This window comes from Mandrillus leucophaeus, unplaced genomic scaffold, assembly GCF_000951045.1.
Source record: "Mandrillus leucophaeus isolate KB7577 unplaced genomic scaffold, Mleu.le_1.0 Scaffold985, whole genome shotgun sequence".
Lineage (NCBI taxonomy): Eukaryota > Metazoa > Chordata > Mammalia > Primates > Cercopithecidae > Mandrillus > Mandrillus leucophaeus.
The window spans coordinates 255,469-278,240 of NW_012110752.1; the positions used below are offsets into that span (position 1 = coordinate 255,469).

Genomic DNA, 22,772 nt, shown 5'->3' on the forward strand with positions numbered 1-22,772 from the left:
TCCTTCCTTCCCTCCCTCCCTCCTTCTTTCCTTCCTCTTTCTCTCCTTCCCTCCTCCCCTCCTCCTCCTCACCTTCCTTCCTTCCTTCTTCCCTTCCTTCCTTCCTCCCTCCCTCCCTCATCCTTTCTTTCTAGACTCTGCTAAAATGTAAACGTGTCTGATAAGAATCTTTTAATTGTTCATAAGTTTTTGCCTTTTCTCTTATGTTTACTTTTTAATTTTAAAATAATGATAGCATTGTGTATCTACTGACATTGCTGTGTAACAAATCATCCCAACCTAAGTGGCTTAAACCAAGAACCATTTATGATTTCTCATGAGTCAGAGTCAGCTGGGGAGCAGTTGATTAAATCTTGGCTTAACTTGGAGTGACTCTGCTCCATGTATTTCTTATCATCCTTCTGCTGTCAGCCTGGATAAGTCCTTCTTATGGTGATGGCAGAAAGCAAGTTGAGACACAACAAGACCTCTTGAAGTCTAGGTTGGGACTTGCCTACCATCATTTCTAACTCATTTTATTGGCCAAAAAAAAAAAAAAATCATGTGACTGAACCCAAAGAGTAGGAAAGTATGTCCCCCCTCAGTGGGAGGGTCCTGGAAAAGTTACATGGCAAAGGGTGTGAAAATTTGGGGTTAATAATACAGTCCATCAAAATGTGGTATAGTATCAATATATAGCCTACAATCAGCATTAGGAGCTGAGTTACATCTCAAGTATTTTAATGCATATTGCTTTTATATGCATCAAAGATCTGGACAGCATGGACTCATTCCTCAGAAGTCATTCTGTAAGGGTACCAGGAGTATGAGGATCCTAAATCCCTACAATTTAGTTAGTATGTATCAAATGCCTTATCTGTGCCTAACACTGTATTAAGTTATGGGGCTTTAGGAGCTTTAAGTCAGCGGTAAACACAGACCATGGACAAGTACTTAGAAGATGGTGTGAGAGTTCTAATAGTTGAAGTATATATTGGGTATATAGGTAGCAACAGAAAAGAGGAATAATTATCTCTGTGAAAAGGCATAGAAAGCTGTGTGGAGGAGGTACTCATATTAAATCTTGAAAGATGAATGGCCAGATGCGGTGGCTAATGCCTATGTCTCAGCACTTTGGGAGGCTGAGGTGGGAGGATTGCTTGAGCCCAGGAGTTTGAGAACAGCCTGGCCAACATGATGAGACTCCATCTCTACAAAAAAAAAAAAAAATTTTTTAAAGTAGCCAGGGGCAGCGGTGCATGCTTGTAGTCCCAGCTACTCAAGAGGGAGGATCACTTGAAGCTGCAGTGAGCAGTGATCATGCCACTGCGCTCCAGCCTGGGTGACAGAGCAAGACCCTGTTGCAGAAAAAAAAAAAAGATACATCTTGAAGCCTGGAGAAGTCAGCATTCCCTGCAGAACAAGTTCAGGTAGAGAAGTACTAGTTGTAGGAAATATAATGGCAGTCTGTTAACTCTTAGAAATTAAGTACTATAATTAAAATCTCTTGTTTCTACCCAGATAATAGAAAAGTCTCCAAGAGCCAGTGAGTAACTTTATATTTTACTCCTCCTTACATTATTTTCATTGCAGTTCTCCAATGTTGGCATGCATCAGAATCGCCTGGAGAACTTGTTGAAACACGGAGTGCTGGACCCTCCCCACAGAGTTTCATAGTCAGTAGGTCTGGAATAAGACCAGAGAATTTGTATTTTGAACAAGTTCTCAGATGATTCTGATGGTGCTGGTCCAGGGATAACACTGTGAAAACTATTGCTTTATTGAATCCTTCCTATGTATCTGGTAACCTGTAATGTGCTGAGTGTATAAAGATGAAAAGAAAACATCTCTGTCCTAAAATGGTTTATAATAGGGTGGTGGGAGACAGGCAAGTAAATGTTTAATGATAGCACAATGGAAAGCATGCTGTGGTACGTGGAAGTACAGGTTGTGGTGAGAATACACCAAAGTGCATCTAACACAGAATGAGGCCAAAAGCTGCAGAGGTGTGTAAGACCCAGCAAAAACCCTTAGTCCTGAGCTGAGTTTTAAAAAATTATCATAAAATAAAACAAAAAGTAGTTACAAATAGAAAAATGACTTTGAATCATGCTTTGCATGAGATTGGTAAATTATTGATTCCTCTTTAATGTTGCCTTTAAGATCAAAATTCTTTAGGAAGCTGTTGGTCCTATAGGTGGGGCAATATAACTCTGCATTATTTTGCAAACAAAAGATATCCTTTCCTTTGTTATTTTGTTTTACTCTTCTTCAGCAATTTTTTAAGATGCCAGAGAGAGATGTTGTGTTTATCATGTGCGATTCAACATTTTCACAAAAACTGCTAGAAACTTTATGTATATCAAAATATAGACAAAACTAGACAAGAACAGGAACAATCACAGCTAGTGAAACAGAGCTGGTTAGGCAGCTTGACCTGGGAATTTAGATGCTGAGTCCATAGGTGAACAGGATCAGCTATCCGTTGCAGTTGTAGGTTAGCGTGAGGCCATGAGACAAAGTGACATCTTTGCCTCCAGAACAACACTGATGCAATGGATAGGTTATGGACCTGGGCAGGACTATAGATAGCTTTCACTTGGACACGATAAACTGGGTGAGGGCGTTGGGCAGGAATGAATTATAGGTATACTTGAGGCAGGCAGCTCATTGGTCAGTTTTTTGAGTTATATGCCCCTAAAATGGAAGCAAGAACTTGACAAATGGCTGGGCTAGTTTTGAGAAAGAGATTTACACCCGTGAGGTTGTCTTGGCAATAAAGATATTCTGCCTTTTTAATGAAGCAGCCCTGAACTATACTGTCATCACAACCTAAAGAGATAACACCTTTATAAGGAATAATAAGGTTTGTGAGGCTTCTGGCTGTATATTTATTTACAATTTTAAATTGAAAGCCTATCCCTAAAGCCATGTAGAATATTTCATTTTATTTTATTTTTTTGAGATGGAGTCCCGCTCTGTCACCCAGGCTGGAGTGCACTGACATGATCTTGGCTTACTGCAACTTCCGCCTCCCAGGTTCAAGTGATTCTCCTCCCTCAGCCTCCCAAGTAGCTGCGATTACAGGCATGTGCTGCCACAACCGGCTAACTTTTGTGTTTTTAGTAGAGACGGAGTTTCACTATATTGACCAGGCTGGTCCTGACCTCCTGACCTCAAGTGATCCGCCTGCCTTGGCCTCCGAAAGTGCTGGGATTACAGGCGTGAGCCACCATTCCTGGCCTGAATATTTCGTTTTAAGCAATTATACTCTACCTGGTAAAGGGAACTGAAGTCCAGAAGAAATTATAAATAGAATGCTCAAACTTTAAAAGGATGTAGTGCAATATATTGTTATTGAAGAATTGGTAATAATAATTATTTGTACCCTTTTTACTTGTCCTTTTATAATATAATTTAACAATGAAATCTTGTAAACTTTTTCTTAGCATACATCTGTGGATGGATATACTGAACCGCACATCCAGCCTACCAAGTCGAGTAGCAGACAGAACATCCCCCGGTGTAGAAACTCCATTACATCAGCAACAGATGAACAGCCTCACATTGGAAATTACCGTTTACAAAAAACAATAGGGAAGGGAAATTTTGCCAAAGTCAAATTGGCAAGACACGTTCTAACTGGTAGAGAGGTAAGTTTCACAATGCCTTTTAATATCTGCCTGGACCTCTCTGGAGTCTTGTTAAAGCTTCCCTATAGCTCATGTTTGGGAGTAAATGACAGTTTCAATATGGTAAACACTGGGGTATGTGTGAATGGAACATTAGTAGGCAGAGGTTTATCGTGGCATAAAGGTTGACCTTTTAATATTTAGAAAAGAATCATTCATACATATTAGCATCTTATCAATCAGGTGTGCTGCAGATGAGCTTTCCTCAGATGTTGACTTTCGTTATATGATTTCTGTGAACATTTCTGATTTCCATTGCTGCCCAACCCTCAGGAACAAAAGTTCTTGCTGCTTGAGATAAGTTAGGTATAAATATGTAGAAAGTCACCTGCTAATTTGTATGTATTTAGAGACTACATTGAACAAGTACTTCTGTGTGGGTGGTTTTCTCAGGTAGTAAGATAATTGGATTTCTAAAATCTCATGTGTTTTTTTTTTTTTTTTTTGAGACGGAGTCTCGCTCTGTCACCCAGGCTGGAGTGCAGTGGCCGGATCTCAGCTCACTGCAAGCTCCGCCTCCCGGGTTCACGCCATTCTCCTGCCTCAGCCTCCGGAGTAGCTGGGACTACAGGCGCCCGCCACCTCGCCCGGCTAGTTTTCTGTATTTTTTAGTAGAGACGGGGTTTCACCGTGTTAGCCAGGATGGTCTCGATCTCCTGACCTCGTGATCCGCCCGTCTCGGCCTCCCAAAGTGCTGGGATTACAGGCTTGAGCCACCGCGCCCGGCCATGTGTTTTAACTTATATGTATTTATATAGTAAGGATTTATATACTTGCATATATGTACATTGTGTATATATATCTGTATGCTAGGGTTAAAGACTTTATTTTAATAAACGTGTAACATTTTGTATTACATAACGTTTACTAGATCTGATTAGGACATTATATAAAAAAAAAATCTTAATCAGGCCCAATGCAGTGGCTCATGCCTGCAATCCCAGCACCTTGGGAGGCTGAGGCAGGCATAATTGCTTGAGGCCAGGAGTTCAAGACCAGCCTGGGCAACATGGCAAAACCCCGGCTCTACAAAAAATACAAAAATTAGCTAGGCATGGTAGTGTGCAACTGTAGTCCCAGCTACTTGGGAGCTTGAGGTGAGGGTCACTTGAGCCCGGGAGGTCAAGGCTGCAGCGAACTGTGATAGCTCCACTGTATTCCAGCCTTAGCAACAGAATGAGATCCTGCCTCAAAAAAAAAAAAAAACTCAATAAAAATATTTTTAATAAATTTTCACTTTGCTCTATATATAATATTATTGTCGTTTCCCATTGAATTTGGTTCCTTCTGTCTATTCTGACCCTAGGTGCCATTCAGAGACAGGGAATACGGGGCAGAGCCTTAGATATTCAGGTCCGTTTTGTCAGTTTGCTCTAAGTGAGCTTGGATATCCAATCTCTCTACCAGCAGAATTGTTTTATTCACATAATATTTAACTTACTGCAAGTTTACAAGCCACTTCCCCCCTATAATTGTTGCTTATCAAGATCATGAGTAAAAGGTTAAGATACAGGATGATTTTTACTTTAAAGAAGGAAACTTAGAAGAAATAGCAACGCTTTCATTTCATTGGCTCAGGATCAAAAGATTAAGGACTTGGGTCAATGGAGTATATTCTAAGGCTGCCAAATTATCAAAATGTTACTATCTGATTATGTGAATACCTAAAAAGAGCGAAATGATATCTAGTTAGGAATGAAACAAAAGTTGGGTTTTTTATAAGTTTTATTAATTAAAATATGCATTTTTCAAACAGAGTTTAATGATTCTTTTTTTTTTTTAGGTTGCTGTGAAAATAATAGACAAAACTCAGCTAAATCCTACCAGTCTACAAAAGGTATTTAATTAATTTAATAAGTAATTAGAATGTGAGTTTATCATTAATATATGATGTTCTGTAAAATCATTCTAAATTTTCTGTTAGCTACAATTCTACATTTCATCAATATGTGAAGAAAAGACATGATATAAAATGTAATGTTTATGACTTACCAAGTAGTTGCTTGAAAACTATCTAATACTTAAATACATGTACCATATGAAAGAAATTTATCTCTTCTATTCAATAGAATAAAACCTTGTATCATACATATTCAGGATTTGAAATATTCAAATATTTTGAAGTATTTTCAAGTATTCAGAATTGACCTCTGAAAATTAGATTTATATTAAATGAATAATCCACTTACTGATAGTATCTGGTGTCTTAGCTGTTATATAAAATGACAAATGGTGGCCTAAGCCATTTAAACTTTTGTGAATTTTCAGATGAAGTCCAGAGACCTTGCTGGTAAGCTTTGTAATTAAAAATCTAGTTAGAAGTTAATATTGTTCATAGGTGAGTTTCCTTTTATTGCTTCATTTGCTCTTCTTCCTTCTTCCACAAGAACTACTAGTCTTTCAGATAACTCACAGTAAAAAATAAGAATGTTTCTTTAAAGGATGAAAATATGAAACAACATAGAGAGAAAAGAAAGCAGTTAGGACGGAGATTGCCTTAGCAAACCAAAGCTATTTCATGTTACTTCATTAATTACTTAAATGAGAAAATTTTCTCAGATGTGCATTTTAGTACTTTAAAAATGAAACGAATGTTTTAACATTTATGCCATATATGATAGGTTTGTATAGAGTGAGAGAATGTACATTGTGACTTTTATTAGAATGTAATGGGACCATTGTCACATATGTAATTTTAACACAAACGACTTTGAATTCCTAAAACAGAAAGAATCTTATAAGAAAGTGTTAGTATGCTGTGCTTACATCTGCTATGATTGTAGCATTAGATTAAAAATTTAGGTTTGTGTTATTCAAACTTTCTTCTCATTTGGCTCAGTCCCAGATTTCTTCTTAGAGCTCTGCCTTTGTACTTATTGGAGATTCTTTTGAAAATTTGACAACCAGTTTAACTTTTCGTAACACTGATATTTCTGCCCAGTAAGAACATGAAAACTTTGCTGGGTTCTATTTTTTCCGTGAATGTGAGATAATGTATTCTAAGTTTCTTCTGGGAGAAAGTCTCTTCTTCTAGCATCAGTCTTTTTGCTAACCGTGATGCATTTGTGTAAGTGACAAAAAGACATCTTCCCTGGACCAATTAACTACGCAAAGATGCTGTTTTTTACTGGGCTGGAACCACAGTGGGATATGTCTTTGCCCACCCGTGTGCTGGGAACCCATTTAAAATGCACAGACTTTGTAACTGTACACAGTGTCCCTGTCCGTGGCTCACCTAGCTTTTCTACTTTTCCTGTATTTAGCTGTGGATTACCCTAGCAAATTGAGTGATTTTAAGTGGCATCTAGAACTACTCAGGCCTGTTGTGCTAGCTGGAATACACAGTAATGCGGCTCCTACTCTGTCTTTTCCAAGGTTGTATAAACAAAGTTGTACTTACTGAAACATGTGAACATGAGACTGAATGTTGCTTTCTTTATCTGAATAACTAAAATGTATACTTCTTGATGATAAGTAATTTCTGTCATATAGTCTACTAATCTTGTTGATAAAGTATTGCTTTTCCAAATAGGCATATAAAAAATGATACAATTTTGTTTTCTTTAACCTGTGAAAATAAAAATAAAGATGAAGACTCACTAAATGTAGCCAGTACACTGTGTATGTGTGATTGTTTTTTAAGTGATTTACATGTATGTTCATAGATTTGCTTTCTTTTAGAAGTTCTGAAGAAAAAACAGATCAAGTCTTCATTAACTCTCATGTGTTTAGAACATTCAGCATTTGACCTTTCCCATTTAGGCAGTGGCATCTCCCAGTGAGTCATACCTAAAAAGTAATGGGATGTAAAACAATCCATTTTTCCCTAGCATTGGAAAAGATAGTAAAATTTGCTTCCATGTCTTAGGTATACTCATTAAAAGGCAGGTAATTATCGCACATTTATATGAAATAAGGATTCATTGTAATCTCACTTCTAGAAGTGTTTGGGTAAATTTGTTCTGTTTTGATCTGAATTTAAGCTGATCCCTCTCCTTTACCCTCTTCTGTGTATCAGATATTTATAGGAATTATTGCCTTCCTTTGCAAACATCAATGATAGATAAAATAATCTAAAGTTGATACACCAACTGCTTAACACTGCCAAAATACAAAGCTCTTAAACGCGTTTGGTTTTTGGAATTGTTAAGTATCTTTGGCTTCAATATTGTTCCCATAATATGCTCATATTATTTGTATTACATATTTTGAATTAATGGAATCCAATTTAATTAGTTTTCATAGTTACAAAGTATTTAAGGTAGATGCTATTTTTAGTTCTTCCTCTTCAAAGCATTAGTTCTGCCTCATATAATAATGTATTTTAGAAGAGGGTCCATGAACCACACTAGTGATTCCTGGGTTTTGTTTGTTTGTTTGTTTATTTGTTTGTTTTGAGACGGAGTCTCTCTCTGTCGCCTAGGCTGGAGTGCAGTGGCGCTATCTTGGCTCACTGCAACCTCCACCTCCCAAGCTCAAGGGATTCTCCTGCCTCAGCCTCCTGAGTAGCTGGGACTGCAGGCACACGCACCACACCCGGCTAATTTTTTTTTTTTTTTTTTTTTTTTTAATAGAGACAGGGATTCACCATGTTGGCCAGGATGGTCTCAATCTCCTGACCTCGTGGTCTACCCACCTTGACCTCCCAAAGTGTTGGGATTACAGGCATGAGCCACCACACCCAGCCTCCTGGGGTTCTTTTAAGCAGCCTACTAATGTTGAAGGAAAAGCAAAATAATGAAACAATATTTTTCATAGTTCATAAATTTGAAATGTTGTAGGATCATTTTCTCAGAGATATCACTAGTTTTGAAACTCGGACACATCAATTTATGCAAAGATGGCAAAGTTTGTGTCAAGTCTGCCTCAGCTTATAGTCACCAGGGTACAGTTAATCTCTGCTAACATTTTTGTATCTTCCGTGTATCACTTATTAGTTTACATTTTCCATTGTTTTACTGTGTTATTTTATGTTCCAGATTCACAAAAGTGGCTAAGTAGTTCAGAAGTGATTTCCTAACTAGTAAAATCTGTAATGAAAATAAAAACAAGACTTACTACAACTCAGAATTATGTCATTATATAATAGATGACTGCTGCATTGAAGTTTTATAGAATGTGAATTGCTTTGCTAGGACAGTGATTTTACACAAACAGGAAAAGGGTAAAAAATTTAAATTATTGAATTCTGAAAATTAGACTTTATTAAATGAATTTTCAATTTACCACTCATGTCTGGTGTGTTACTTGTTATATAAAATGTTGTCAAATGGTGGCCTAAGCCATTTAAACTTTTGTGAGTTTTTGAATAAAGCTCAGAGACCTCTCTGGTAAGCTAATTAAGTTTTCCAGAATATCTGCAAAATAATCTTTGTCATGTTGAAGAATTTCATAGCGAAAGGTAGAGAGGAGAACAGAACCATGGGAGCAATATTCAGAATTCAGTATGTTTTAGCAAATTATCAGAAACCAAACTTGTAAAACCAATCACAAAATTATTGACAAATATTTTTATCAAGGAGCGAGCAGAAGAAGTGCTTTGGAAGTATTCCTTAACAAACGTTACTATTGGGCATATATTGAAATATCAGCTACTCTCACATATAGCATATTTCACTTTATAGCTGAACAAAACCACTTATGTGCTGAGTAATTCTTTCATACAGTTCTTGTCACGTGTGTGGATCATTTGAAGGAACAATTTGGCTAGTTCTTACGTGAGCCAACAAAAACATAAGTGATAAGAGAATTATTATTTTGTGAAATGGTATGTAGACTGCATATCTTTTAATCAATAATGATGAAATACCCCTAGAGCTTTTTTGAAATTTAAAGGTGGGGATATTCTGCAAGGAATAATACTACCATGTGAATAAATAAGATTATGCCTAATGCCCAGTTACCCACTGTTTCCTTCTCCATGAAATTAGCGGTTGGCAAGATGCTTTTAATTTTGATTTGGTTTCGGACAAAATACTGAAAACAGGGTTTAACATAAAATCATATGCAGAATTGGTGGGAAGTATACTTTTCACGCTGAAATATGGGGATTTTGAGGGAAAAGGTGTTTAAACAAGTGTTTCAAAGGTGATACCAATAATATTAATATCTGGCTAAAATACCAACAGTTTAAATGTTGAGGATGTGATCATCAGATTTGCTGAGAGAAACAAACGGTGCAGTTTAGTGACCAAAAATCTGACTTTTCTAAACCTTGTTAGCCTTCTTTAATTACTGGAGAAAGGGCTCAATGACATATAATTGGGCATTTTTAACATACAGATGTGCATCCAAATATGAAGAATATCTTCCAGAGCAAGCATATCCAAAGAGTATATCAAAAATCTGTTTGCTAATATCCCTCAAATTAAAACTTCCAGTCTTTCAGATTTTGAGTTTAATAAGCTTGACAACCTAGAATTTGACAGCCATACATAATCTTCAGGGAGGAATATCTCTTTAAGGTTAGATTCAGTAATCACTCTGAATGTCTTCAGAATTATCTGAAACATTACCTAATGCTTATTCATTTTCCCAATCTATGACTGTGACTTGGGAATTTTCAGTCTTGCTGATTTTATTTCTTATATCTCTTTTGAAAATATCTGCTTTTATCTTTCTCCATCATGACCAGTTTAGACAAAGTCACTATTATCTTCTTGTAGCCTTCTAACTGCATCCACTTTATGTACGTATGTACGTACACACACACACACACACACACAGAGAGAGAGAGAGAGAGAGAGTTTAAAATGTAATACGTAGAGTTTAAAAGTCGTCAAGGATGCAAAATACGTCTTTGAATATGCTATCCCTTTGTTTAAACTTTCAGATGGCATTTTATTGTTTGTAGTCCAAAAATCAAATTTGTTAACATGATATAAAGGTCCTACCTTCGTTTTCTACCTCATGGACCATGAACTCCCCATAGCTTCTCTTTACTCTCCTCTTCCCCAACTCCTGCAGCTTTAGTGATTTTCATCTGCTCCTATTCATACTCTATTCCAGTTACCAGGCCTTTGCAACTTTCTCCCACCTTCTGGGTAAGGCTTATCTCCCCTCTTCCCTTAATTAGTCCTTACTCATTCCTCCCATTTCAGCCTAGAGTTACTTCTTCAGGAAAACCTTTCCTATTCCTCTGACAGTGTTAAATCCACTTAACCTCCATAAAATCAAGCACTCATAACCAAGTTATTTATAAATAATCACTTCCATTTTTATTTGTTTTAGTTTTGGTAGTCATTTTGTTGATTTGTTTGTTGATGCTTTTTGTTTCTGATGTTTTTGGTTTAATGCCTGTATTCTGCCTCTAACTCCGAAAACCTCTATCCTAATTGCTTGGTTTTTAATAGCTGCAAAGCATCCATTTCTGTGTTCTCAAGAAGCTACTTAAGATATACTGAAATCAATGTGGAAGAATTTTCTCTTGAGGGAAATGAAGGAGGCTTAGACTATTTAAGTCACCTATGAAGTTTAGACTAACCATCTGGCTGTTTTAAAAGTCACGGTCTTTTTTCTTATTTAGTTATTTTAAGAGTCATATTTTCATGTTTTTCTAAGCTTGGCAGTTTCTTGATATAATAAACTAGTCTATTTTTAATTTTTGGATAGGGACTTCAAAATGTCTTTCCCATTTTAAAAAAGTTGCTTTCTCATGATATTTATTTATTAAACTAAAATGTTTTATTCTAATCTTGTTTTTAAAGAAATAAAACATCACAGCTACAGTTGAAGCCCCATGTGTCATTTCTTGGTTCCAGTCTTGTCTTTTCCTACCTAGAAATAACTACTATTCTGAATTTGGTCTTTCTTATTCCCATTCAAATTTTTAAAAACTTTTTTTTACATATGATTGTACTTAAAATATAGTATATTTGTTATTTTAAAATGTCCTATCTTTCTGTAACCGGATTTTTTCATTTAACATTGTCTTATAGTTTATTCATGCTAGTTATATAGTCTTATTCTTTCTTTCTTCCTTTTTTTTTTTTTTTTTTTTTTGAGACAGCGTTTCACTCTTGTTGCACAGCCTGGAGTGCAATGGCGTGATCTTGGCTTACTGCAGCCTCTACCTCCTGGGTTCAGGTGATTCTTCTGTCTCAGCCTCCCAAGTGGCTGGGATTACAGGCACCCGCCACCAAGCCCAGCTAATTTTGTGTATTTTTAGTAGAGACAGGGTTTCACTATGCTGGCCAGGCAGGTCTTGAACTCCTGACCTCAGGTGATCCACCTGCCTCGGCCTCCCAAAGTGCTGGAATTACAGGCGTGAGCCACCATGCTTGACCTTGTTCTTTTATTTTTTATTGCTATTGTTGGATCTCATTGTATGAATATGCCATGCATGGTTTATCCATTTTCTCCTTAATATACCACATCTATTTATTTTCCTGTTAGTGGATTTTATTGTTCTATGTTTGTATTTTATTTTGTTTTTCGAGTTAGTTAACTATTTGTTTTTACTATACAGATAATGAATGACCATTATTGTGTGTATCTTTTTGAGAAGATATATAGAGGGATGTCTCTCTCCAAGTAGAGTTGCTGGGTTGAAGGGCATGCATAACCTCAACTTTACTAGATAATGTCAAATTGCTCTCCAATGTAGCTGTACCAATTTTTACTTAAGCCAGCACTGTATGAGATTTACTATTGCTCCACATTCTTGTCAACACTTTATATTACCATGTTTTAAAACTTTTGCCAACGTTATGGGTGTGAAGTTGTATCTAGTTTTAATTTTAATTTCCATGATTTCTAATGAAATTGGCCATCTTTTCAAATTTAGGCTACTTTTAATATCTTCTTTCTGAAATTATTTAACTTCATATCTCCAACAATTACTTTTACTGAGCACTGATTTATACCCAAAGCTGTTCAGGACCTTAGGAGAGATTCTAGTAATATGAAATTGGTACTGGTTTATAAAAAATTATAAGATTTATAATCTTCTTATAAGAATCTTATAATCTACCTATGTGAAGACAAAACTTTGGGAAACTGACACAGGCTATCATTTATAGGGTATTTCCCTCTATTACTTTGCAATGAATAATTGGCTGCAAGTTATCAACTTTATAAAGAAATACTGAATAATTATTTTACTGTTGTAGTTATAAATCACCTAATATGTATTCATTTAATTATATTCAGATGTCTTTCTGTGCTGCAATTTCATAGGAAGACCTTAAGAAGTTAGCTTAAATTGTTATAGTGCTGCTAGCAATAATTTTACAAAATACTTGACATCCCAATGAGATGTCTAAGAGCTAAAAAAGAAATGACATGATGATCCTAGAATTTAAAAAGCTGAAAGTTTAATCTGTAGGATTCTGTTAACGTAGATAAAATATATATACATATATACACATAATCCCTCAATAAATGGCACTTCTGAGATAGTCTAGACAAGGACCTAGCAGTCTCTTAGAACTGCATGTCACCTTCAGGGTAAAGCCACGCCCATACTTCATATTAATAGGCCAGTAAACTGTCAAAGATACAGATAGAAGTTTTACAAAGATTGCAGTGAAGACAAAGAAGGGTTCCTAACCCTTCTAAAACCCAAATCAGAGCACAATCCTTGAAAGGTGAAGAAGGCTGTGTTGTAAGGCACAGGAACTGTGTGCCAGCCTTCTCCTAGCCCAGTTTACTGTGACTCTGAAGACAGCCTGGAATAGCTCTCTCAGGAGGAACGAGCTCAACCATTGCCTTTGTCAAGCTCCCAATGACCACAGTGTTCTCCTTCTGCCTCAAGATCAAGCAAGCGATGCAGAAGTCCTGTAACATTGAGGAGATCAAGGGCAACTTTATCAGACTGGTGAGCAGGTCTGATGGAGAGAAGACTATGTGCATTTGACTGGCCCCTGACTATGACACTTTGGGTGTAACTGGAATGATGATTGTTTAAGCCATGTCCAGTTGGCTAGTTCTAAAAATGGCAGAATTTTTCTCATCACAAAAAGAGTACTAGCAGAAGAATGGAAGAGATAGGAAGGAACAAAGAGCAGTTGAGAAGAGACAAGGAAAATGCACATAATTGAGGCAAATGTTGACTGACACTAATGGGGTTTGGCTATTCCTGACCTAAGCTCTAGCCAGGAAAGACCCAATTGAAAAGTCAATATCTCCAAAGAATTGAAGATTGTTTACTAACTTTAGTTATCTGGAACAAAGCCAAGAACCAAGAAGGAAACAATAAAGGCCTCTGAACAACTAGAATAGCTGTGATATAGAAGACGTATCTCGGGCCTTCACTCCTGACTTATTTTCCTAATTTAACACACAATTCTAGCAAACTCTGGCCTTAATTGCCAGCCTACAGCAAACCTGAAACAGTAAATTCAAAGGGGAATAGTAAATTCAGAGCTCTCTTACTAAATTTACATTTGCTAGCAACATTGTGTGACATCACAGTTTGAAAATGAGAAAGAAAAAGAACTGAAAATTAACATCAGAAACTCAAATAGTAGCATGGCACTACTATTCTTAAAAATACCTCTATTTTTTGTACTTGTACCTGGAGCATGTGACATATACAGTAATTAACTTTTTAAAGAATAACTATGTTTCAAACCTCTTTTCATAGTCTAAATGCCCATTTAACTCTCTCCACTGACCCAAAGAAGTGTGAAGATTGGCACCTTGCTGATGAGGATCTGCCCTGGGTTAAAAGATCACATATGTATATGTGGCTCTTCCTCTCCCTCTCCCTGCTGCCTTTTGCCTCATGCAGCTCATGCAGAAAACTCTGCCATTAGCTTCAGTCTCTTTCTTTCATGCAGCCAACTGGAAAATAAAGAGTTAGGCAGCGGTTGAGGGGAGTCCTGGAGAGGAAGAGATATCTTAGACATTTGCTGAAGCCATGTGATACTTTTCAATTGGCCAAAATTCTCTAGATTTGGAGGGTTATCATATTAGTCTGCTAGTAGGACCATCACAAAATACCACAGACTGGGTGACTTAACAGAAATTTTCTCACCTTTCTAGAGTCTGGAAATTCAAGATGAAGGTGTAGGCAGGTTTGGTTTCTCCTGAGGTCTTTCTCCCTGCACATGACTAGTTCATCCCTGATATTTCTTCCTCTTTTTAGGACACCAGTCATATTGGATTGAAACCCCACCCTTCTGACCTTGCTTAACCTTAATTAGCTCCTTGAAGTCCCTGTCTCCAAGTATAGTCACACTGGGCATTAGGGATTCCACATATGAATTTGCGGGGAACACAGTTCATTTCATAACAGGGATCGAAATCCAGCTGACAATTCAAGTGTTTCTTTGGGAGGAGAGATGATTGATGGGGTAGGAATCTGGTATTCCATTATCTTTACTCAGTATACCATGTAAAACATCCTGATGCTCCTTCTGACAGCAACCATTCTTCGACAACTACCTATCATTTTTAGTCAACACACACCCAAACCCACACACATCTTATTGTTATCGCTTATGTTTTTTTCTCTCTCTTTGTCCAAAACTGCTGAAGGAGAGGAAACTAAGGATTGAACAGTGTACTCAAGACATATTTGAGATATAGGAACCCAATGGCTGTGTATTGTTGTTTTAATTGGAATTAAAAATTCCAGTTAAAGTTATGATTAGAACTTTGGCCCTGCCTACAACTCTTTTTCTTGCTTCTTCTCCGGATGGAAGTGGAGTGGCCTTCTGTTTAGGTGCTGTTTTTGTTGTGGATGCCCCAGTTTTCACAAAATGATTTTAATCCTATCCCTCAGCTCATGTCTGTTCTTTGTAGAACGGAATAACTACATTCCAGGTACCAGTCAGGGATTAAATTTATTAACTCATTGCAGTCAAAAGCCCAAGTTATGAAATAATTAAATAAACAAAAAAACACCCCAATGCTTTTGGAGGAATACCTGAAGAATATGCTGCCAGTCTGTTTCTTTAGATTAGTAGTTCTGAAACATGGAGCTGCCAGGAAACATCAGTATGTTTCTGTTAGTTTTGAGATATGTCCCAGCTGATTCTAAGAGAAAACTACCAAATTTGCCAGTAATTTCATAAAAAGTAACTAGAGTCAATTCAAGATTATTCATATGACAGTGTTGTCTTCGGTATTCTGTAATGTGATGTGCTTTGTCAAAACAAGAGAAAGAAGAGGAGTTAGAATCCAGAAACCAACATGGCTTATTCATGTGGCTTAATGGGCCACACTTCCTAGTACACAGGAAATGCCTGTGCCAATTAGAGTAAAAGTAAAAGCCCTCTTTCATAGTGTAGTAAGGAACTGTTAATTGAAAAAAGCAGGTTAAAGTGAGGAATTATTAAAAGTTATATAAACATTTAACACTTCAGTTGTACACACAAATGTATATACATTGATTAATCTTCTCATGTAGGGCCAAAGCTTTTTTCTTTTTTCTTTTCTTTTATTTTTTATTTTTTTTATTTTTTTAGTTTGGGTCTGCCAGTTATCATTCTGCTTTATTTACCTTGTACAGATCACACTCATAAGTTCATAATACACTTCCTACTGTTTCCAGTTTTGTTTTGTTTTAATTAATGAGAGAATTGAATGACACTCAGGCAGCAATTAGAGCAGAAGCCTAGATTTTTTTTCCAATCTTTTACATTTATCTTGCCCACACCTAGTTGGACAGCAGTCTAGCAACTTTTATCTAGTATTTCCAAAGTATTCAGTTTGGTTTGTTTTGTCAAACAACAAACGTGTACTTCATTGGTTTATGTAAAATTTGTATTGGACAGACTTTGAGGCAACCCTCATGGTACCTGCCTTCTGATGTTCACACTTTTGCATTATCCCTTCCCCTTGATTGTGAACAGGACCTATGACTGACTTGCTTCTAACCAATGTGATAGGGAAAAGGTGATGGAATTTCACTGTCGTGATTATATTATATTATGTAAGACTGTCTTGCTAGCAGACTTGTTCTAGAGACTATACTTGCTGGCTTAAGAAAGTAAATAGCCATGTTGGAGAAGTCCACTTGGCAAGGACCTATGGACAGTCTCTCAATAGGTAAGGGTGGCCTCTAGCTAACAGCCACCAAGAAGCCAGGGTCCTCAGTACTAACAGCTAAAAAGAAATGAATTCTGCCAGTAACCTGGGTTAGCTCAGAAATAGATTCTTCCCTAGTCAAATATCCAGATGAGAACCATCCTGGACAACACCTTGACTGCAGCCTTATGAGACCTGAGCAGAGGACCCAGTTAAGTCTTGCTTGGATTACTGAGCCACAGAAACTGCAAGGCAACAAATGTGTGTTGAGAATTGCTAGGGTATGGTACTTTGTTACTCATCAATAGGAAACTAATATATTAAAGTATCTATTTCCAGTAGTAACTGCAACTGGCAAACATATTTGGGACCTAGATAACCTCTGGTAAGCATGATACTCAGCTGCTTGCAGTGTAAGGCTGCAGGGAACACCACTAGCCAAGAGCATTATGGGTGCATAGATATCACTCACTGTGTGTTGCAGAGGAAATGTAGAGAAAAGGTTGGCAGGTTAGTTCAGTAGAGGCCAGTTACAAAGATGTCTGATACACTGAAGTGCTGAGTTGTGATTTTTTAAGTCATTTCCTACAGCTGAACAAATAAGTAAAATTTTAACAAGAAAACAAGAATAAATGAGGAAAGTAGAAGTGGTAATTCATTTAGATATTGTATATGAGTGTAGGAGAGCAAGATTGATGCCAGGGACTTTTCTGTTAGAGATATATAATAGCGATAATACAAATAAATTACAAATGAAACATAATAGTGCTACTTATATTAATAACAAGTTCATAAACTTTAAAATCTATATCTTATAGCAAAACCAAAGTAAGTACTGTTTGTGTTTATTCTTTATAATATGTTCTTGGAGGCTTGGGGAAAATAATATTTTTTTAAAATAATGTTCAATTTTTTAAATTACCTTAGTTACACTTAAGCATTTTTTCTTATAAAATGACTTTTAAATGTTTAAATGGCTGATTTTACTACTCAGTGCTTATAAAATGATTTTATGAAAGTCATCAAATAATAAGCTACCATATTTGACTTTCTGGAAAAAATTACTTGGTTACATTAAAACCTAGAATCATCAGATTTGGGAATTTTGGTTTTATAGCTATATGTGAATCTTTTCTGCTCATATTACGTGTGAATTTTATCTGCTCGTGCCACAGTAAGGAAAAAAATAGGTTGAAATAAGAAGTCTAGATCCTCTGCAAATCTAACTCGTAGAGCCCCACCCCTATTGTCAGCCTGGGAGTCTCTGGGCAGTGGTCACCTGATGAGGTGCCCCCTTGTTTCTCTTTGGGGTTCTCAGGGAGGTGAGTCTGGGGCGGGTTAGGTAGGCAGAGAGGAGGCTCAGGTGGAGTCAGAAACCAAGGTAAAAACCCTGAAAGTGTTCTGAGGGGACTACCTGCTCAGACCAAGGGACCCCATGGAGTTCCATTTCTGTTGTCAGTCCTGGGTAGGCCCAGGCAGGGGTGGCATCCTTTCTGTGTCAGAGCGAGAGGCCCCCTCAGCCCTCACTCTGGATAATCATCCAGATTCCAGGCACATTCTCCTCTGCTGACCTGAGGGCCGCCACTCAGACCAAGGCCCACACCTCCCTGAGACCCCTGAGGAGGAATTGAGGGAATATGACTTCTGGCTCCCTCTGCCCAGGACCTCCAGGACTGCCCACGGTAAGGACCCTTTCTCTGATGTGACAAACTAGAATCAACAAGATATTTAATGAACATTCTACGTTTCCTACTGTCCACAGGCATCTGGTATTATTGAGGATTGGAACAGGCTTCTAAAAATTGGCTTGAAAAGGCTTGAAAATGAACAACTCGATTAACACATAGGTGAAGGATCTGAACAGACACCTCATCAAAGAAGTTATACAGATGGCAAATAAGCATGTGAAAAGATATTCCATATCATATGTCATCAGAGAAATGATAATTAAAACAATAATGAGATACTGCTACATACCTATTTGAATAGCGGAAGCCCAAAACACAGCACCAAATGCTGGCAAGGTTGTGGAGCAACAGGAACTCTCATCTGTTGCTGGTGGAAATGCAAATGGTACAGCCACTTTAGAAGAGAGTTTGGCAGTTTCTTACAAAACTACACATACCTTTCCATATGATCCAGCAGTTGCACTCCTTGGTATTTACCCAAGGAAGCTGAAAACTTACGTCCACACAGAAACTTGCACACGGATGTTTATAGCAGCTTTAGTCATAATGGTCATAACTTGGAAGCAACCAAGATGTCCCTCAGTAGGTGAATGGATGAGTAACCAGTGGTACATCTAGACAGCAGAATATAATTTAGCACTAAAGGGAAATAAGCTATCAAGCTATGAAAAAAATTGGAGGAACCTTAAATGTGTATTACTAAGTAAAAGCCAATCTGAAAAGGCTACATGCTGTATGATTTCAAGTATATGACATTCTGGAAAAGGCAAAACTGGTAACAATAAAAAGATCAATGGTTGCCAGAGGTTAGGGAAAAGGGAGGGATGAATAGGTGGAACACATGATTTTCAGAGCGGTGTTAGTATTAGTCTATGTAATACTAAAATGATGGGTACATGTCTAAACCCATAGAATGTATAGTAGTAGCAAGAGTGAGCTGTAATGTAAATGTGAACTTCCAGTGATAATGATGTGTAGGTCCATTGATTATAACAAATGTACCTCTCTGGTTTGGGATGTTGATGGTGGGGGAGGCTCTGCATGTTTGGGGACAGGGAGTATATGAAAACTCTTTGTATTTCCTGCTCAATTTTGCTGTGAACCTAAAACTGCTATAAAAATAAAGTCTATTGTGTGTGTGTGTATCATAGATATGTATATGTATGTATGTATATGTATATAAAATGACATCCAATGCTACTTTCTTTGACTTTTCCTGGTTCACATACCTGAGTAAGGCAATTTGGTCAGTGAATGCAGCTGTCCCTCTGTGGGTCAGATGCTCAGTTTTGACAAGCAGTCAGTAGCATGCTAAGAACTAATTGGTTTTTAAAACCTGTTAGCCCTGTTTGGGAGGTGAAGAGTTCAAAACTCTGAGAAACACTTCTGGGTGAAGGCTGACTTCCATTGTCCAAGGCTGCAAATAGCAAAATCATCAGTTACAGTGACTTGGAGCTCAAAGGGGCCATTAGGACTGTGGAGCACAAAGGTGGAGCAGACGAGGCTCAGAGTAGGCACTTTGAGAGTCATGAGATAAGGCTAGAGAGGTAAATAGGATCTTGATATTTTCCAGAGTCTGATAGCCAGTGTTCAAGGTTAGGGGTTTTATTCTAATGGCATTGAGAAACCACCAGTGGATGTTAACTAGTGGATAACGGATTGGAGGATGGGAGGATAGAAAAGATGTGTGGATAACAGATTGGAGGATGGGAGGGTAGAAAAGAGAGTCAGAATGGTTGTACCAAGACCAGTGGGATTCAGTGTGACAATGGTATCAATATGGATGGGTAGACATTGGTGGATTTGAAATAAATTGTGGAGGTGAGTAAAAATGTCTTAGTGATGCATCTGATGTAGAAATTTTAAGAGATGGTGTTGTTAAGGATGATCCTAAAGTTTCAGTCATTAGGGTGCTCGACAGATATATGGAGCTGGGGAAAACCAGTATCAAATTTGGTGTGAGAACTCAAGTATTGGGTTTGAATTTCTGTGAGACAGCCAAGTGAAAACATTGAGTAGGTGTATATGGATTGGATATAAATGTTGGGATGAGAAAGTTAAATTTAGGAGTCAGCAACAAATCGATGATATTTGAAGCCATGATAAATCATTAGGAGAAACATGTATTTGAGAAGATAAAGGGGACTAAGGGCTGAACCCTGATGAGCTCCATGTTTAAAGGTTGAGTAGAGCAGGAGAGGTTTAGTGGAAGACTGAGAGGGGCCACTTAGGCAGGAGGATGGTCAGGAAGATGTGCTGTCAGAGCCAGAACAAGAGATGATCTCAAGTGTACTGAAGACCATGTGTACTGAGAGGTTAACCCGCATGCTCTTTGTCCCAAATTTGAAATGAAAATGTGTTTCACAGTTACAGAAAGTACTTGTCTTGAACATGAATGAATCCACCTTTATATTTTATTTACTGGTAGGTAATTTTTAATTATTAAAATTGTAAGTATCATGGACTTTATAAAAATTTATTTATATGAATATACATATGCACACATACAGACTCCCTGGGTTTGTGTAGGAATTATTGAGAATAGCTAGTGAAAGCAAGCTTTTTCGTTGCAGGTAAGCCTTAAGTTATCTTATTTTAATTGGGGTGAACATTTATTAATGCATTTTTGCACGTTTTATTTCTTTCCTTAAATTGTGGTAAAATATACCTAACAAAATTTACCGTTTTAACCATTTTAAGTATACAATTCAGTGGCATTAAGGTGCATTTACATTGTTGTTCACACATCACCATCAATCTCCAGAATGTTTTTCATCTTCCAAAACAGAAACTCTATACTCATTAAACAGTAACCCACCCAGTGCCCCATCCTTCCAGCCCCTGGCAACCATCATTCTACTTTACATCTCTATGAATTTGACGACTCCACTCTAGGTACCTTATATAAGCATAATCATACAGTGTTTGCCCTTTTGTGACTGGCTTATTTCACTTAGCATAATGTCCTTAAGGTTTATCCATGTTGTATCTATCATGTCTCAGAATCTCCTTCCTTTTTAAGGCTGAATAATATTCCATTGTTTGTATACACCACATTTTGTTTATCTCTTCATCTGTTGATAGACTCTGGTTGCGGGGCTATTGTAAATAATGCTACTATGAACATGGGTGTACTAGTATCTGCTTGAGTCTCTGCTTTCAATTCTTTGGGTATATGACATATATCCAGAAGTGGAATTGCTAAATCATATGGTAATTCTATTTTTAATTTCTTTAGGAACTGCTATATATTGTTTTCATGGAGGCTTTATCGTTTGTCATTCCCATCAACACTGCAGAACTGTTCCAGTTTCTCCACATCCCCGCCAACATTTGCTATTTTCTGGGCAGAGTTGGGGGTTGGTTTTTGATAGCAGTCATCCTAATAGATGTGAGGTGGTACCTCTTTGTGGCTTTGATTTATATTTCCATAATGATTAATAATGTTCAACATCTTTTTGTGTCCTTTTGGCTATTGCGTATCTTTGCTGGAGAAATGTCACCTCTGAAAGCAGTAACTTTAGATTTTATTCTGATAAAATGCATATGTCTTAATATACTTTCAGAATATCACCAATTTTTGGTTCTCCTATTTTCTTGAACAAATTGCTTTATTTGGAATCTAACACATACTCAAAGACATAGAGAAAATAATACCAAATTATGCTTTTGAAAAACGTGCCCTATATTGTTTAAAAAGTAAAATGAAAAGCAGGGAAATTTTAACATTTGTGTTTCAAGTCACTTCTTTTCATTTTGTTTTTATATAAATTAGTAAATGCATTTTTATTGTTCTTTAAAGTTATTCTACAAATCTACCTAAAAACCTTACTGAATCTTTCATTAAAATGTCTGATCAGTCAGTAAAGATGACTTTAAAGAGTCAAACCTCTAAGGAAGGTGGTTTCTGGGTAAAAATCATATGAAAGAGCATTTAGTTTCATTTTCACAGTGGTTTTCTTTTGTAGCTTTTCATAAGGAGTGGTTAAATAATTGTAAGTTTTTTGCATATAGTGTATTCACACACCACACACACACACACAGACCATTTGAGTTCATCTACTTAAAATTCTTTTAGAAACCAAGTCACAGAGAAGTTAATGTCATAGTCTAAGTTAACACAGCTTGTTTGCACAGAGTTGGGACTGAGAAAATACCTTGTTTCAGTTCATTACCAGAATCCTGTAGCATTTTATAAGCAGATTAATTTCTTCAAATAAATATTTTAATTGGCTCTCTGCTTGCTTGTTTTTTTTTTTAACAGAAATATGTCTACCTGTTTTCTTTAACAGTTATTTCGAGAAGTACGAATAATGAAGATACTGAATCATCCTAATATAGGTATGAAATATATATATAAAATCAGCAATGAAGTGTTTTCCTTAATTTGAGGGTATTTGAAAAGACACAATTTTTTTTTTTTTTTTTTTTTTTTTTT

The 22,772-nt window shown here is 36.9% G+C and overlaps 1 protein-coding gene across 5 annotated transcripts in view; it reads left to right on the forward strand.

Moving 5' to 3' along the window:
* MARK1 (MAP/microtubule affinity-regulating kinase 1) overlaps positions 1-22,772 on the forward strand; it is a 142,710-nt gene that overhangs the window by 54,301 nt on the left and 65,637 nt on the right. For all 5 annotated transcript variants that reach the window (XM_011971069.1, XM_011971070.1, XM_011971072.1 and 2 more), the window contains exons 2-4: positions 3,429-3,632; positions 5,455-5,508; positions 22,627-22,675. In XM_011971069.1, the coding sequence (XP_011826459.1) occupies positions 3,429-3,632; positions 5,455-5,508; positions 22,627-22,675 (307 nt within the window). The remainder of the gene's footprint in view (positions 1-3,428; positions 3,633-5,454; positions 5,509-22,626; positions 22,676-22,772) is intronic.